General features: G+C 38.9%; 2 protein-coding genes across 4 annotated transcripts; one reads left to right on the top strand and one right to left on the bottom strand.

Annotated features, from left to right (window-relative positions):
* Positions 1–13,128: 13,128 nt before the first annotated feature.
* Positions 13,129–15,322, top strand: LOC122413756 (uncharacterized). 3 transcript variants are annotated; one of them, XM_043424332.1, is made up of 5 exons: positions 13,129–13,261; positions 13,907–14,309; positions 14,723–14,861; positions 14,935–14,991; positions 15,067–15,322. In XM_043424332.1, exons 2-5 carry the CDS (start codon positions 13,936–13,938, stop codon positions 15,217–15,219), a joined length of 723 nt encoding a protein of 240 aa, XP_043280267.1. In that variant the 5' UTR covers positions 13,129–13,261; positions 13,907–13,935; the 3' UTR covers positions 15,220–15,322. The 3 variants fall into 3 exon arrangements, with proteins under 3 accessions (XP_043280267.1, XP_043280277.1, XP_043280286.1); XM_043424342.1 differs by lacking the exon at positions 13,129–13,261 and adding an exon at positions 13,334–13,486; XM_043424351.1 differs by lacking the exon at positions 13,129–13,261 and adding an exon at positions 13,501–13,635.
* On the bottom strand, positions 15,253–18,318 carry Arp8 (Actin-related protein 8). The gene is made up of 8 exons (XM_043424247.1): positions 18,054–18,318; positions 17,784–17,951; positions 17,219–17,710; positions 16,564–16,908; positions 16,353–16,499; positions 15,827–16,046; positions 15,612–15,740; positions 15,253–15,487 (listed from the first exon to the last, which is right to left on the bottom strand). Exons 1-8 carry the CDS (start codon positions 18,081–18,083, stop codon positions 15,315–15,317), a joined length of 1,704 nt encoding a protein of 567 aa, XP_043280182.1. The 5' UTR covers positions 18,084–18,318; the 3' UTR covers positions 15,253–15,314.
* Between the last annotated feature and the right edge of the window lie 16 nt (positions 18,319–18,334).

Raw genomic sequence — 18,334 nt, 5'->3', positions numbered from 1 at the left:
GGAGGGTGAAACAACTCGAGCTCCCAAAACCTCCCCATACTTAATTTAAAAAATGACCGTTCAGCTTATCGTGAAACACGGTCGAATTGAATGAAAAATAATGTAAATCGGACGTTTGAATTTCCATTCATAAGTCGTATCGATCGCCCAAGAGTTCAAATTCTTATCACATCAATTGTAAATTACAGCACAAGAAACTACACCTTGCCCACTCATGTGGCACGTATTCCTTTACAAATAAATTGGATGCAAAAAACTGAATGAAAATTCCGAATTTCCATTATTTTATAACTTTTGTAATCGTGGCAATTCGTCCACGCGCTTGTGAATCTGATATCTCGAATTCACGATCACTCTAACTACACGCTTTCAAAAGCAATATCAAATCTTCGTGACGAGGTGAGCACGTGTAAGTGGCAGGTTTAATTCTGCGACAGATGGCACTGAATTTCTTTTTTCTACGTTCTATATCATTTTTACACCGAGGCACCAACACAGATCCATATTTACATATAAAGGAACGAACTGGGAACTTCGTGCAGTCTTAGCCCCGCTCGATTTTCTTATTAAGGCGAGTCCTCGTTTCAATCAAAATTCTGAATAACGTAACTCCTTAATTTTCTCAGTTTTTTATTTACTCTCGGCACATTTATCGTTTTTCCGAACTTTATTGTTCGATCTTTCTTCGCTCCAACTTTGCAGTAGTGGACAATGGAAATTTCACTGTTAGTAAACGCACTTTATCCCCATCAAGTCAAAATCTTTGAACATGAAGGGTCCTGCTCTAGAAAGCCAAAAAAATCGATCGTTTTTGGGAATGTTTTTAGTTTTTGAAATAACTCAGCATAACGAACTTTTCGATATGGTTTCAAGGATATTTCAAAAGTACAAAAACATTTTTTTCATGTGAGAAATACTAATTTGTACTTGGTTTATGCGCTAAGTCTGATTGTCGAAATTTCTCAGCTGCGTACAATGTGGAGATCGTAATTATTGTCTGAAACGAAAATCCCTGATTTTTTTCCATTTTCGTATATTTACCTTTCATGTGAACCTACAAAGACCCGAAAAAATTGCGGAATTCCATATTTACAGCACGTTGAAGTGATATTCTTCTTCTTCTTCTTTAGAAGCCAATTTTTTCAAACTCGTTAAAACGATAGAATTTTGCAATTATTTCGGGTTTTTATAGGTTCGTACGGAAGGAAAATATATAAAAATGGAAAAAAGTTTGGAATCCTCGGAAAATGTATCTTTAAAGAAATTTAAAAAAAAAGATCATAAAAAACGTTTGTAGAAATATTTCCAGCGCCGAGCAAAACAATGTTTGTTGAAGTAACGAGCGGTGATAAATCATAATCACTTTTCCATAAGGATGAATCAAGAAAACGAAGCGCCTGACGTCACAATGGATCGTAGCGAAAGCGTATTTTGCCTCCTGAAAAAAGCTTTCCCAAAAATACTTTTCACATGCCTTCATACACTCTTGTTGCTCCGTACACTTTTTGTTACGTCCGTATGCAAAAAAGTGACTCGGTATAGTAATTAGTGTTGTAGTTGGTCTCTCAGCCAACGCCCCACTTTCCTCTTTTTTCTCCTCGTTTAATTGTATTGCTCCATTTGAATCTTTCGTTTTTTCCTCTTTAACGTTTCCCCCCACGCGGGATGTTCTTCGGAGGTATTGTTAAGGCTTTCGCAGGATAATCCGAACCCGTCACGTACCACGCGAGGGCTGCCTTTTCTCGCTCGCTCTCCCTCTGTTGTTGTCTCTCTTGGATCATCAGCGTCGAGAAAGAGTGCGAGGAAATACGAGAGGGATAGTGGTTCCCTCGCTTCTCGTTCTCGTGCTCGCTACTAGAATCGCCACTTCTTGCACTCTGCTCTGCGCTTTCCCAAGGCCCTATTTCCGTCATTTCCATCGTCCACTCGCTCGAGGAATCCCCTCAGCGTCCCGTTTTCACTCACTTTTTTCGTTTTCCAACGTTCCGTAGGCATTGACTTTGGTTTCTGTCCCAGAGTACGCCATAAGCTTTCGGTCTTATGAACCAACAATTGATGTCAAAAATGCTAAAATCCTGACGGACCCCGGTACGATTTCAAGTTTACGTGGTACCACGAACATTTCATTCGAATCACCAGCGCCAGTTGAATATTTACGATTCATCGACAATTTGACGAAATAAAAGATGGAATTCGAAGGGTGTGCATTGAACGAAACCCCATTTAATTGACGAAAAAGAAGAAAGCGATGAAGAGAGAAGCTCAGAGAGGGGAATTAAAAGATGAAAAGCAGCCTGCTGCGGATGAAAATTCCTGAGAACCACGAAAAACTTTCGCCTCGATCCTGTGACGAATTAAGGGGCCTTCGCAAAACCGTTTTTAATTGATCTACTATCTCTGGCAGAAACCTTGAGGGCAATTTAATTAATATTTTAATGCGAGAGTCAATATTATTTCCACATCCGCTGCTCCTCGCCTTGCCCAGGGACTGGAGGTATTCCAATTTCATTTCATAAAAAGTCCCTGAATTAATGCAGTGTAAAAGAAGCTGTCCGAATTCTATTCATTGCCAAACTCAATGGTACCAATCTGATCACATTGCAATTTTCATCGCAACATGCAAAGCTCCGTTTCATCCTGTAAGAGGCAAAATCCACGTACACTGTCATCCTCATCGTCATCAAGTTCGCTGGAAAGTACACGGAGAGACTTTTATACGAATATTCCGGAAGAATTTGCTAGAAAAATTTGCTTTTTTGTAGCAGCGCTCTTCTATATCGCCATTCTATTACACTTCACCAAAGTGCATAGTAATTTTGATGCCGAAAGCAGTTCTCTCAAATTTTACTATGTACGACAGGCTAAATTTAGGTCCGCGACATTCTTACATCGAACGATGTATCGATATCCGAACGTCACTCGTGTCTTTGGCGAAATGTTAAAAATTGGTGAATATCGGACTGGACAAATTGCTTGAAATTTTGCTATGTGCCACTGGTTAATTTTCATGTTTATAAGGAACAACGCCTCGTACAATTGGTGGGCGCATGAATTTTGCTATGTTTTTGAGCAAAATTCAGCGCGGTAAAAGGGAAAATACGAAACTATGCAGTTTTTCGTATAGCACAGAGAAACGACTGCTACGTTATCTCCTAAATTTTCATCAAATCATTTCATTATTTACTATGTTTTTGATGAAAATTCGCTCGGTGTTCATTTTTGATACAGTACGGCGCGTTATTTACTATGAACTGTGCTAATGGTTCCCCAAACTTTTGCATTATTTGTCACACTCTGTAGCGATTATTATTATAATATCGATGTGGTCGGACGTTACTACAAAAACATAGTAATTTTTGCTATAAAAGTTTCTCCGTGTAGCAATCGATGGTGTAAGATTTCACGCGACCGTGTGCACACGACGCACGTGCATCTTGGGCGACAAAGTTTTTTGCTTCGTTACAAAGTTCATCGTCGCATTTAACCGTCAACGTAATCACTGCAATGAGGTAAATTTCGACCGAATGTCGCGCCACAGTAAGCGCGTTTGCCAAGACAATGTTCAATAATGTCGAGTGAAAATTTCGTTGTTCCTGTTAGTCAATCTGTGAAGTGTATCGTAAGCAAATGTCTTATTGTACGAGCTTGAGATGCGAGATTAGATGCGCACGTGTGCGGACCCACGCGGAACTTGTGGATCAGACAATTGAAGTGTGTTCAGTTGTATGACCACACAAACGTTCGCAGTCGAGCAGCAAAGATCGGAAAGCCAGGGAGCCTGCAACGGGAAACGGGCCCCAACGAGGGCGAAACAATTTTTAAAATATCGTAGCTGAACTCTTGAACGCTGGGGACCTCTTTCAAATGAAATTTCAAAAGAATCAAAAGTCCCAACTGCATCAAGTTCCAAGTTTCCATCGAGGACAGAATTTTTGAACTTTTCGTTTTTCTCACCCGCCAAAACTGCATCACTCTCCCCCTCTCTCTTGCCGCCAAATTCGTCTGTGCTAGGAAAGACAATGTCGCTCCGAATGTATTGGAAATTCATCGGGTGCTAATGAGGCACAGTCTGCAGAGTGTGTTTGACAGCTCTCTCTCTCTCTCTCTTCCTCGTTCCCATCGTTATGCTAAACACCCGCTAGGCGTGGCTTTTAGCGATCGATCTAATGACCCGACTCACCCCTTCCACCGCTGATCCTCTATTCCGCTTCCTCCTGTCGGTTCTCTCGCACCCTCAGCATCTCGCTCACGCTTCGTCTCTTGCTCGCCATAGCCAGGGGAGCTTACAAGCGGCAAACCATCATCTCCTACCCGTTCTACTCTCTCCTCCTCTCTGCCTCTCTCCGACTTTCTCGGTTTACTTCTCTCTCGGATTTAGTGCGCACATACTACCGTCGCTTCGACCAGCAGCAGGCTCTCGAGCGAAATCGATTCGTCCCCTCTGCCCCTTGCGCCTCCTGCGCTTACGAGCGCTCTCCGGAGCCCCCGACACTCGTGACTATACATATACAATAACGCGCTTCCAGCTTAATCGTTCTCGCGCCTTCTCCTTCGCCGCGTTTGCCCGCTTTTTTCCTTCGTCTCGTCCCGACGTTCCGCACGTTGATTTTTCCCCTTTTTCTCTCTCTCTTGCTGCTCGCTCTCTTTTTACGCCATGGGAAAAACCGGCCAACCTAATAGGCCGTTACACTTCCCCCCGCGGTCGCCCATGCTGAACTTTTTACCTTTCACTTCGCACTTACTCCCGGCTCGGTACACGGATTCTGATATGTCGATGGAGCAAATTATATAACGAGGTTTTGAGTTGATTAAACTCGGGGCGAAGGCTGATACAGAAAACCGTTTTTATCTTGGAACCATCAATCGGTTAGGTTTTAACAGGAATTTATTCGGGAAGGAACTCCCAACAGAAATCTCTGTCGAACGAGGATTCGCTTCTTTGAGATTTATTTACTGAGTTATTTCGCTTCTTGGAAGTACTCGCGTTTCGCTAAGTTTTGATGCGACGGCGTAGAAATTTTTGCTGATCCGAGTGCGTTGAAAAGTTCATTAAACGCTCGGAATAACGCCTTCGTGTTAACGAAAGGTGTTTATGAAATCGATATCGGTTACAACGCACCAAGGAAAATAATTCGAAAGCTCTCATCGCCGATAACACGACCATGCTCGCGCTGACACGCTCTTCGATTCTGCTTAATCTCTGATAATCGATTTTCCAATATTTTGAGGACAACTTGGTCAATATCTACGAGCAATTCGGTTGACTCGAACAGCGTTTTGGAGCAAAGTCCTTCTCAAAACCTCCAACAATTTTCGCACATTCGTCTCAGCATCGATGCGCGCAGTATCGCCGGAAAAAAATCCAGCAACTTCAATGGAAATTCGTAATCGACGAATCACTGTAGAAACACAAAGAAATGCATCGAAAATGCACTGAGTTTAATTTGGTTGAACACTTGAAAAATGTTCGCTTAGTTTTCAGATTTAAAAATGATGTAGTGTTAACACTTTTCGAAGTATTATCAATAAATTCAAGTTACAAAAGTAACTATTTGTTCCAACAAGAATTTTGTTTCGTGGTCACGAAACAAGAAGAGGATTTTGAACTAATCTATAATTGAAGCAATAAAGAATTCATTTATTTGATTATCAATAACGCTTAGTTAATGCATCCGAAAACTAGGAATGCATAGAAAAAAGTTTTTCGTGCCAACAATTGAAATAAAGAAAATCAAGTATTCGATCAGGCAGAAATTCAGTCGGTTAGTTTAGAAATAAGCAAATCCGTTTAACTAAATTATACATAAAATATACTGAACTTTCGTCCGAGGTAGACATTTCCATAGACAAGCTACACGATGAAAAAATCTATCAAAATTATTTGTTATTTTCCACAAATCATGTTGGCCAATATAATAATGCATTTCAACAAATTTTGGGTTATATTGAACTGACCAGTGCGATTCGATTTACAAAATATTTATCATTCTCAACAAAACCGTTTGGATACTTCAGTACTTGATATTCAAATAAATATATAATAAAAGTGGACTTGAATTAAGTAGAAATAAACAAATGTTTCGAGTTGTGAGAACAAAAAATTTGGTTTCACTCGTTCAGTTAATTCACGAAAGCAAAAGTTCAGTGATTCGGATAAATGAACTATTCCTTATTTATCGCAAGCGGATGTTGGTCATATCAAGCAACAAAAATATCAACTCAAGACATTTAGTTGTTCCAATGACTTTTGAGCACGCAAAACTGTAAATTGGAGAAACGAAGTTGAGCCAAGAAATTTTATTCCGCGATTACTATAGAAACGAATCGCGAACTTTTCAGACTACTCAAAGATCCCAAAAACATTCAAATTCTGTTTGCAGTACTCCGATAGCACAAGACAGACTGATTGGTAGTTTTTTATCTCCAACTGTCTGTAAAATGTGTGTTTAAAAATGATTCGAATCCGGTGGTTGGATGACGATGACCCGATGATGGGAGGGATCTAAGACGAAAGAAGGAAAGCCGCGGTGATTTCGATCCGGAAGCCTAGTAATTTGGCTGCTCGTTTCTAGTGACTTCGCGCAGTTGGAAACCGAGAGACCGAGATCTGGGATGGTGGCGACGCAGGATTTAAACGCACCCTGTTGATTGCCGAGATAGCACACGGTTGAGCGTCTGCGCTGGTAGGGAAGTCAGTACAAGTCAGTAAACAAGCTGGTCGAGTTTCCGTTCGAAACGAAACTTACGAGATTGCGTTGTCAAGCGGTCCATCGTCGGTTTTTCCTCAGTTTTTTATCACCCTTTTTTCTCTGTCCGTTCCGGGTTTCTCGTTACACTTCGACGTGTATACCTCTACGAAATTACCGTTCGAAATTCAATTTGCATTCTGAGTGCGTTGCCGGCCAGCTCGTTCCCAGTGCGACGAACAACCCTCGCCGTCCAACAGGACTTTGGCAATTACGACGCGTGTCCCCCTCTCGCTCTCTCTCTTTCCCTCGTTCGTACGCTTCTTTTATCACGAACGTTTATTCTCTACGATGCGTCCGCAAGGAGCAAGCCCCCGACTCTGCTCGCGATTCAGTAGCGTTGACCTTGGTATCGACCATGCACGAAGTCCGTCCAAAAATGCGTGTCCAAAATCGACGGAGTAGGCGCAAAGGCACATCCGGGAGGATTCAAAATTGCACAGGATTCAGGTTTTGATGAATTTGTGAAAATAGAGCTTTATGCTTGCTCACAGGGACGTTTGGACGAGGCTCTGGGCGAAGGAATTAAAAATAGTCATTAAAAATAATCATTCCTCTCCTCGAAACTGTTTACCACCCTTCGAACGCATCTTTCGAAGCACCCTGTACAGCATTTCGTTGAAATGACGTCACTGGCGACTCGTTCCAAGCTCTGGCTTTCAACGCTTCCCGCCCTCTCAGGGCATGTGCATGTGTACACGTACATTAGTATCGTAAGTTTCCTAGAGTTGCTCGCAGCAGTCAGCGACTCCTTTTCTCGCCGATTTGTGTGGCTGTGAGAGGGCGCCCCTGCTCTTCACCTTCGAGGAAATTAATGTACTTCTCAGCGATACTCTCGCGTCTCATACCCGTTTTTTCTTCTTCCTTTTCTCTATCTGATTTGATCTCGAGGTTTTCTTCGGCGCACACCGTACGCCGCTCCACCCCGAGCTTTATTTTTCTTCGTAGCGGAGCACGTACACAGACAGCAGACACTTTCAGGCACGAGCTTTCATTCGTTACGTACTTTTGGCCACGGGCGCTCACGCCCCTCGCTTTTTGCTCCCCTTTTTTTCTACTCGCTCGGCCCTTTTGATAGCGCACCCCGAGGATCGTATGTTTGTCTCTCCTCTTTCACGTCTCTCGCAACGAGCATCACTTTTCACGACTCATTCTTCCAGCGTGCTCCAACGTGCGCGCGGTATTCAAGAGGATTTCCCCACGATACGGAGATCCTCCTGCTCTCTCGTCCTGCGCTTCCTTTCACTCGCACCAGCCTCGTTTCTTATTCATCTCTCGTATGTTCTACGTGCACCTGTTCTCTCAGGGTGGATGCGATCTACACGAAAATACAGAACCATACGCTTTAAGGGTTCTGTATTTTCATTATAATTTTCAAAAAATCCACTTTTTTACTGCATTTTTCGAATTTATGCATATTCAAAAGTATCACGCGGTTAAACTTCGTAAAGATCTGAGCAGTCCGAGTGTACTTTTGAGCGACGTTTACTTGGCTGCCTGAACACGCTGAAGTTTCCGACGTTCGAGTCTAACGAAATTAATTTAAAGAATATTCGTAATTGACCTATTTTTTATTTCACGAATCATTGATGCAGGTTGAAAAACTACACGGAGAGACTTTTATAGCAAAAAATACTATGTTTTTATAGTAACGTCGAACCATATCGATGTTATGATAATAACCGCTACAGAGTGTGTCAAATAATGCAAAAGTTTGGGGAACCATTACCACAGTTCATAGTAAATAACGCGCCGTACTGTATCAAAAATGAACACCGAGCGAATTTTCATCAAAAACATAGTAAATAATGAAATGATTTGATGAAAATTTAGGAGATAACGTAGCAGTCGTTTCTCTGTGCTATACGAAAAACTGCAAAGTTTCGCATTTTCCATTTTACCGCGCTGAATTTTGCTCAAAAACATAGCAAAATTCGTGCGCCCACCAATTGTATGAGACGTTGTTCCGTATAAACATGAAAATTAACCAGTGGCACATACAAAATTTCAAGCAATTTGTCCAGTCCAATTCACCAATTTTTAACATTTTGCCAAAGACACGAGTGACACTCGGATATCGATACATCGTTCGATGTAAGAATGTCGCAGACCTAAATTTAGCCTGTCGTACATAGTAAAATTTGAGAGGACTGCTTCCGGCATCAAAATTACTGTGCACTTTGGTGAAACGTAATAGAATGGCGATATACAACAGCGCTGCTACGAAAGATAGCAAAATTTTCTATGTATTCATTCGAAATATTCGTATATAAAAGTTTATCCGTGTACGAATTGAAAATTCACCGGGAAATAAAATACGATATTTACTGGAATTATTCGAGTTTTTTTTACATCGTTGCGTTGGACTCCAACGTTGCAAACTTCAGCGTCATTTAAATAGGGTGGATCACGAAATTAAAATGATCAAAATTTGATCAAATTTCGTGATAACATTCTTTGGCATCAAGTATACAAATACAATTTTTTTCAAATTTTTTCACCACATGGTTATCGAATAATTGAGCGTAAAATCGAAGTTCTTATGCACGAGATGTATAACTGTGTAAACTTTATGCTTATATACGTGAACTTTAGTGTTCAATTACTCGAAAGCTATGTGGTAGAAAAATCTAAAAAAATTATATTGTTTTATATATTTTTAAAGAATACATTTACGAAATTATATTAAATTCTTACCATTTTGAAATTCTTAATATTTTTAACACGGTTTAGCATGCCAATATTGTACCGTCGCAATCCACTCTCCTTAACCGGTTGACTGGTGAGCTTTTTTCCAGTTTTTGTGCCAAAACTGGTACGAGCCAATATGTTACCGAAAATCACGATAATTTATTTCTGAGCGTTTTCGAGGTTGCTGATTCCATTTTCATGTGATAAAGCATGAAATTTTCGCAGTGAAAAATTAACAAATTTCACCCTGAACCCTTATTTTTCACATTTTTGGGGGTAGCGAATTTTGTTCGGTTTCGATGAAAGAGTCCAGCGTGCTTAAAAACTAAAAATTTTCATGTCGTATAGCATGAAAATCCATTGAAAAAACGAAAAATTTCATCCTCAACTTTCAATTTTCCCCATTTCCAAGGGTAGTGAGGTGAAAAATAAGTTCAAAAATCGACTCAGCGACCCAAAAAACCATTGTATACGAATTTTTGTCAAAATCGGTTGAAAATTGAAAAAGTTATTTCAATATGTACACATATGATACAAAACCAGAATGGGCCCGACTTTTTTTGTACATATATGATCCAATACCAGTCAACCGGTTAATAAGTACCGCCCGGTGCGGTGAGGCGTACCTGCCTTTGTTTAAACGCGTTTTTCTCAAAATTACGTTTTTCGACGGCTCGGTGATAAAAATCTCCGAAACTATTCGACCGATCCTTAGCAAAATTTAAACAAGTATTTTTCATGACTGTGGTTATAGCGCAAGTCATAAGAATTTTGAAATGTTGAGTGGAACTACTTTCTTTTGCAAAAACGATGAAAAAAAGCATGCTTTTTCGTACTTTTTGGAAAGATCGCCGCCATTTTGTCATTTTTTAAAAAATCACCTTTTTTTTGACCCGTCTTCTCCCCTATTTTTCTGTACGAAAACTGAGCAAAGAAGAATAATTTTTTTTTGTGTATTTTAACCACTTAACTGATAAACGAGTAAATCGTCGTAAGTGTTCTTGATATTTCTGATTTCCAATGCTCAAAGCTTCAATCAAATCGAAATGCAAAAAAGAAAGTCAAAACGCAAAAAAGGGGGAAAAACAGTTCTGCAAGAATTCATCTCAAGGCTAAAATCAACGCAGAACAAAAAAGAAAAAAAGGGAAAAATCAAAATTAAAAACAAAACAACATTGAAAAAAGGGAGTGTAAAATCCTATCGCAGCCTCCACGTGGCACACTCTGGGCTCGTGACTTACCAGCTAACAGCAGGGGAATTTTGTTGAAAATATATCATCGAAATTAAATAATCATTTACAAGTCAGTCCGCCTTCTTGGATCCACCATATTCCGAATTTTCAAAATTAGACTTTAGATTCGGATTCAGCGGCCCAGAAAACCTTCGGATACCAAGTTTCATCGAAATTCATCTAAATTTTGAAAAAACGCATACATGCGTCTTTACCAGTTTTGGCACTGAAATTTTCGACGCACATATTGCGTCCTTACCAGTTAACCGGCTAAGAGCGTATTTTTTGGGCCTAACACTTTTTATAACCATATTTTTAAGTTGCACCGAACAAAAAAATTTTTGAAAACCGTCTTTTTTTCGCTCCTTCAATTAGGGTTGACCCCTTAATGAATTAAGCTGTCAACGCACGTAGCCCTCGAAGGGGCCTTTTCAACCGTACCGGGGAACTCACGTAGCCATCCTGTTTTTGCATTTTTGGATCACGAGATTCGACTATTTCAACGGCTCAATGCCTCCGTCACGCTGCATCCCACACTCTCAATAAAACTTGGCTAACTCGCCGGACGGAGACGGGCTCATTAGAAGGTTTTCTTATTCCACTACCTTTTTCGTCCTGCTGGCAGGTCCCAGGCGCCGTCAGTCGTGAGGAGTGCTCAGGGTGGTCGACGACACACCGGGTGTGCCTCGAGAATCGGCTCGCAGTTTTTTTTCTATTGAAAAATTGAGTAGAATCTCATCAGGACACGTGCACCGACGTCGTCTGTTGGAGCGATTCGTTGCGGTGGGGACAATGTATTTCGTTTTTTGTTTTTTGGTGCGGTTACTCTGACGCACTTCCGACGACATCGAGAAATTTTCCATTTGTCCACAAATTTGACGACGAATTGATTATTTCGTGATCAATGACGATTGTATTAAAGCAATTTTTTTCAATGCGTGATCAAAAAATTATTCGTTATTTCGGTGTCTAATACGAGTCTAGGCTCAAGTCGGAAGGCGACGAAATATGTGAAAAATTGCTTCATCCGAGCCCGAGAACGAGATAAAATCGGATTTTGTGTTTCAATCGGTCATTTTGGGCGAGAGATCGCGACCAAAACCGAGTCTGCGTTTCGATTCGACGTTAAAAACTTTGAGGAAATTTGTTTTGGGGTGCGAAGTTAAAATCAAGTTCGGAAATGGGTCCGGGGGCCTCGAAAACTCGCGAAACAAGCTCATCGAATTTTCAAACAGGATTTTCGACCGAATTATTTGCTGAAGTTTGCTGAATCATTTTTTCACAGTTTTTTTGCCTTGGAAATTTTTAAAGGGCTTAAAAAAGCTAAAAGCTGAAAACTAAAAAAGAAAAAGTCCAAAGCGGTGGTAAAAAAAGGCTAAAAAGGCTTAAAAAGACAAAAAATAAATAAAAAGGCTAAAAAACAGTTGACAGGTTAGTTAAAATTTATTATCAGTTTCGTTATTTCTCAGGATTGAAAGAATGGACGTGAATCTCTCTCTCTCTCTCTTTCTCTCGTTTCACAATATACGTCGCGCAATGAGCGACATTTATATCTTCACAGTTTACGCGAAATGAAATTCATAATGGCGTCGTAAACTGTGACCTGGATCAAGCGGACATTATCATTTTGAGACGGAGACAAAACTTACCACCACTCTTATACCGGAACGTGTACGTTTGTCCTCTTGTTTTAGAATCCGTGGCTTCATTTCATCGTCCACTTTGAGGCCCTCAATAATTTGAGGGTTAACAATTGACGCACTCATTAACACGACTACAAAACTTTGGATTAATCCAATGAAATCGAAAAAAAGTCCAATTCCTTGATACAAAGTCATTTTTCGACTCTCCGGTTTCACACAATTTTTCCAAATCGTAAACAGTGATCGTCTTCGAATTTTGACTCGATCCGACTCCACCGTACATTTTTTCCGTTACCGGAAAACCAACACAATGCAAATGGGAATTTTAGGAGTTGAAACTTTTTGACGCAGTCCACAATCGATCATAAAAAGATCTGTCAGCTGACGCAATACAATGACAACAATCGACTGACATTTTTTTGTGATCGGTCAAACCGTGTCGAAAAATTCACCTTCGAAACTCACACTATCGTCGTAGGGAGACGCTAACACAAACTTTTATTATTACGCGAATGCCAGCAGTATATGTGTTGATACGAGCCGCTAGCGCGTCTCACTTGATATATGCAAAGAAAGACATTTTACGAAAAATAACAAAATATTAAATTCCCCTCTACACATGACTTCTAGATCACAGTATCTTTTATTTTCATCAAAATGTCATTCGTATTCGGAATAAAATATTATGAAAAATTGTGTTCTTCTAGATCACAGTATCTTTTATTTTCATCAAAATGTCATTCGTATTCGGAATAAAATGTTATGAAAAATTGTGTTCGAAGCAGTCCTTTGTGATTTGCCAGTGCTTATGAGTAACGTTGCGCGCGCATCGATGTTTCGTTGCCGCGAGCCGCGATGGGAGCTCCTCATTCCCACCAAAATTCTATTCAAACGAAAATCCTGTCTCGGAGTCTCGATTCTCCACCGCAAGTTACTGTAAGCCCTCGATGTAAGTACATAACCAAAACATAACGTTCTCGTACTGTTTTCAACCTTTTTCGAAGTTTTCAAACTTTTTCGAATATTTTGTTTCGGAAACACGGTCCTCGCGCTAATAAGCTTGGCGCGCTTGGAGCAAAATCTTTTTTATAAAGTTACCGAGTCGTCGCCGCAACCACCGCAACTCTAAATCGGATCGCAGCTAAAATTTGTGTCACAAATATCAATAGCAATTGTATATCTTACGTTTTTATAATTTTCACATGTTTTTTGCACCATATACTCCTATTTTTTACTATACAAAATCGAATTGATTGAGCACTTTATCTCAGTGACAAGAACTACAAGTACTCTCAAACCTAACCTGCAAATTTATATTTTGACGTTTGTTTCTTTACGAATATTTATTTTTTCTTCAAATGAATTACTAGGATATTAATGAGTGAAGATTTTCTTAAAAATATTTCAAATAATTTCTGTTTCTTGACACTCTAAACATTTTACTTTTATCACCTTATAAAACTTTTTTTTGGCAATTGAACATTGCGATAATCTTGCAAAAAACTCGTTCGATTTTTTTTTCGTCTTATAATAAAATTAATCTATGTAAAATACGATGTCAATTCTTGAGTTTCGAATTTTTTTCCTATTACAGAAAATAGTGAATTTTTCTGGTTTTGCAAAATGGAAGAAAGTGAGACTGACCTAGAAGTTGACGTGGGTGCATTTACATTGGAAGATACTTACGACAATTTAAAAGATGTGAAAGCTGAGCTACAATACGAAATTGACGAATTGACTGCTCGCACATCCAACAACTTATTTGGAAGTCTGTTGGATAGCATTAAACGAGATGAAATAAATCATCGACAGCATACATACACAAGGGGACTCTTGGATAACCTGCACCTTCAAGAACCGAGACTTCTACCACATCCAAAAACCATAGATTTGCAGAATAATATAGTTCAAGATTTTATGGAAAGTTTAATGGACACTCAAAAAATACTTATGAGCATCCAAACAAATGTGGAAAAATCTAAAATGAATATTGCTTAGTAAGTAAACTTTTGGAATTTACTCTTGCCTTTGATGAGCTTTAAAAAATCCAATCCAACATTTAACGGTATTGCTCATTCAATATGCTGACATTACAAAAATACAATGAATTTCTTTTTCATTCTAAATGAGCAGCCACGATTATTCAGTCATCTAAAGAATTCACATTCTCTTATCTGAAAAAGCTGTGAATGAGTTGATTGTTCCTTGAGAATAGCTTTGAAAACAGAAAAATATCATCACTGTTATTTATGAGCACCCTGTACTTATAAATTGTTTTTTACGGACCTAAAAAGCTCCTTTTTGCTTATAGATACACTCCTTTTAATCTATTTTATAGAAACCTCAAATTATCCATAGAATACGGAACAATACAAGTTGATTTATTTCCCACTACTGAATTGTCTTCCAGTTTAGAAAACAACAAAACTGGCTTGGAAAAAATGGCAAGCGCCTGTCAAAATGCTATAGAAAATGTTGATATTCATCCCACTTATAAAAAGGAAATTGAAATCACCAAGAGAATATTCAATGAAGTAAAAACCGATTTGGTAAGCTACATTCATATGAGAATATGGCTACATAAGCATAATGAATTAATAATTTGAATGAAAACTTTATCAGTTCACTTTAGTGAATACGATTTTCCCGGACAATTCGGGCTTCAGCATTGTGTTGGCTGTGAGTCATAACATTTATGAACTTTGGTTAACAAAACAGAAGAAAAGATACTAAATGAATCGGTTGATTTTGCAGGACATAACTAAAGCATACACACAAGGAGGGGATGATGTTTACATCAATGTTGAGCCAGAAAATCTAGTTTTTGCCAAATTCCTTGTCGAAGCTGATATAGCGGTATACCATCGCAATGATAGAAGTAAAATAAAAATGACCGAGCTGCTCTAGTATAGTTTTCAATTTTTGATTAAACAATCTGCATAGGTTAAGAAATTTAGAACATTTATTTTTTATACAAATAAAAATGAACATGTGGAAAAGTTTTACCATATGAAAGGAGCTCTTTCTCTCAAAATTCTCACACCAATGCGTTCCCATTCCTGTTTCTCAATCCATAATTCTTGTGCAGATTCAAGACAACTCAGAATCGCTGCACCTTTCCATGTTGTCATTCCTGGATCCATCTCCTTCGGCTGTGTTATTATGTCCAATTGTTCTAAAAAACGTGTATCGATATTGAAAATCTCAATGAATGGGAAAATATGCTTTAACATGGAACCACAGAATACAATTTTGATGTCGATCTCAGAACAGTCAACTTGAATCCCAAAATTACGTACCTGCCCTGTACATGTAAGGAATTTGAAGTGAAATCCTATTGTGGAGCCACATTCCTATTCCTTGGAATTTCATTCCAGAACCAACGACCAAAACGCAGCTGTACATTTTTCTTTTCAAATCATCAGTCGCTATATACACAAAAAAAATCGTACAAAATATGTCATACAGTTCTAGAGAAGAGTTTATTAACCGAAATTGATGAAAAAACACTCACGACATCGGTCGATACTTTGTAAAACTGCGTGGTCCAGTCCCAAAGACTGTTGAGGACCGACAACGAAATCTCTCGGTGCGTCGAGATCTCTATTCGATAAGGCAGCAGGCGCTGAATCCACAGCATCCACGACAACCTCTTCCTCACCAGCGACAGCTGGTGTAGTCACTTCTTCTTGCATCTCAAGTGTCTGTTCTAAATTTTCTTTTATTCCCCTTCTCTGTAAAAAATTTTTTTTCAAAGCTTTTTCATTCAGCATTCGATAAAAAGTTAGTTTTAGCTATTCCTAAGCATTTTCAGAATTTCAATCGTTTACTACCGTTTCAAAAAAACTTCTCAGATTTTCCATGCTGAAAATTGATTCAATATCCATGTTTTTATTAGACAAACTTGTCGCAAAAATATGTCAATTCCAGAACAATAAATAAAAGCTTAATCGCTATCAGATTTGATTTTTTAAACTGAATTTGTCATAAACTCCGGGAAGTTTAAATTTTTTGAGTAAAAATTTCCTGTGTATTCTTACACTCGTCTCTCGTAGATAATTCTCGTCGTGAGGATCTTCAGAATCACCCATTGATCTCTTTTGTACGTGAACTACATGGGGTCCCGTAACTTTGAAGAGTTCAGGCTGAAAAAGACTGAGGGGTGCTACCAGGCACTCATCACCGACCTGAACAGGAAAATTAAAAAATCGGTTGGTGATTTCTGAATAAAAAGATAAAATAAGGAATTACCTGAAGTGTATATTTTTCAGTGGGTTGTTTAGGCTTCCTAACGACAAACGTTTTTTCTTGCGATCCACAGACATTCAAGTCGACGTGACAAAAATCTTGTTTCATCTGACTAAGAAGTAATGCATCCAATCTGTTGGAAGGTTCACAATTTTTGTAGGGAAACGCGCACTTCTGCAGTAGCCAATAGAATGTCTGTGTAATATCACCACCACCATAGTCCATACGCACTCTCGTGTTCCTATGAGAAATACCATCCTCGACGCACGATACTGAAGTCTTTTGATCACCCACATCTATCACACACGCATAACCCAAACCCGCACCAAATGTTGCAGCAACATGATCCTGCAAAACAAATTATTTGTATGGTTCATTGTAATCCTAAGTAGAAGAAATATTTATGCGACTTGTCTAATATATATTGTTCATTTACAATTTTAAGTGTACCATAGTTTATAGCAGCAGTATAGCTTAGCAGTTGCATTCTCTGTAAAATACTTTGTTGAATCGTAAAAACCCATTAATGGATAAATCGGTCTTGTTCTATACTTTTATGTAACGATGAAAAAAGAAATTTTTTTTCAGACCGATTCATTCGAGCCGATCTAAGCCAAATTCACTTCTCTAACACTAAGCTGAATAGTTAATGACTTACTTGCAATAAAAAACATCCGCCAAACCCAATTTCACAGAGCATAAGAGTAGTCAATTCTTTCAAATAAAGTCTGTTGTATATATCTGGAATAATGAGAATTGCTCTGTAGTGCCTGAGATCCTTTAGTGGAATATTCAATCTGGCAGTCAATACATATTCCCAAATGGCTTTAAGGTCGGCAAGAACAGCTCGCAAGCTCCCACCAGGGCCAGAATGTACATTCAATTCTCCACGTCTATAGGGAAAGTGAACGTTAAAGTCCTCCTGTGGATTTAGATGAAGTATATCGTCTCCAAAGATTTCATCGCGTTCTGTTTTTATCCATTCCTCTACAGAAGCTGAGCCGATCTCGGGATTAGACCTTCGATTAAATGCAGCAATTTGTTGTGGCGGTGTGGCATATCGTCTACGACCGTCAGATTGTAAACATGACTGCAGTGTGTGTGAAACTTGAAGCCTCGACTCTTCCATCGCTTGTGTTAGCTCTTTGGTCTGAAAGAAAAAACTTCATTGTGACCGATGAACAATGATGTAGCAATTGAATGAAAAAAAGATTTTATTGTACCCGAGAGACCAAGCTGGGGAGAGATGCATCTTGGTATACAGTTCCTCCGGGTTTTCGTCTTCTCGCAATTGCATTCAAAATCGTGCAAGGATTCAAATCCGATGCACGACCCATCCTCAAATTCTGCGATCCTGGGTGAATTATTATTACAGTTTGCGCCTGAATTTGCTGAAAAATGTTTCATATGATAGGTTAAATTGAATTACACATTTCAAACTAATAAATTCGGAGTAATTGTTATTTAATATTTGCTTATACGTGTTTATTTACTTCGGCACATGTTTCTTGAAATACGGGCATATTATATACCGTACAAATTATGTTAACAGTGTTTTTTTTACGATATACACATTCCGTTAATATGTTTGAAGAATCATCACTTCTTCCATTACGTATTTACAGTAACGAGACAACGAAATTCCGTATGTTCTTTTTCAAAATTATTTTTAACTTTTTCAATTATCTCAATCAACTTCACATTGACCACTGATTATGCATTTGTCATTTGTTGTTTGCCTTGTTTGCAAATCAAGCTCCCTCCCCCACCACCC

This window comes from Venturia canescens, chromosome 1, assembly GCF_019457755.1.
Source record: "Venturia canescens isolate UGA chromosome 1, ASM1945775v1, whole genome shotgun sequence".
In the NCBI taxonomy this organism is placed as follows: Eukaryota; Metazoa; Arthropoda; class Insecta; order Hymenoptera; family Ichneumonidae; genus Venturia; species Venturia canescens.
This window is presented reverse-complemented; position numbering and strand designations above follow the sequence as displayed.

Excerpts from the sequence above, each read along its gene's own strand:
- Arp8 (XM_043424247.1), bottom strand. The coding sequence starts at position 18,083 with ATGCCCGTATTTCAAGAAACATGTGCCGAA. Across the intron at positions 16,047-16,352 it reads ATTATCTACGAGAGACGAGT|AGAAGGGGAATAAAAGAAAA; the intron begins GTAAGAATACAC and ends AATTTTTTACAG. Across the intron at positions 15,741-15,826 it reads ACAAAGTATCGACCGATGTC|CGACTGATGATTTGAAAAGA; the intron begins GTGAGTGTTTTT and ends TTGTGTATATAG.
- LOC122413756 (XM_043424332.1), top strand. The coding sequence starts at position 13,936 with ATGGAAGAAAGTGAGACTGACCTAGAAGTTGACGTGGGTGCATTTACA. Across the intron at positions 14,310-14,722 it reads TCTAAAATGAATATTGCTTA|TTTAGAAAACAACAAAACTG; the intron begins GTAAGTAAACTT and ends ATTGTCTTCCAG. Across the intron at positions 14,862-14,934 it reads ATGAAGTAAAAACCGATTTG|TTCACTTTAGTGAATACGAT; the intron begins GTAAGCTACATT and ends AAACTTTATCAG.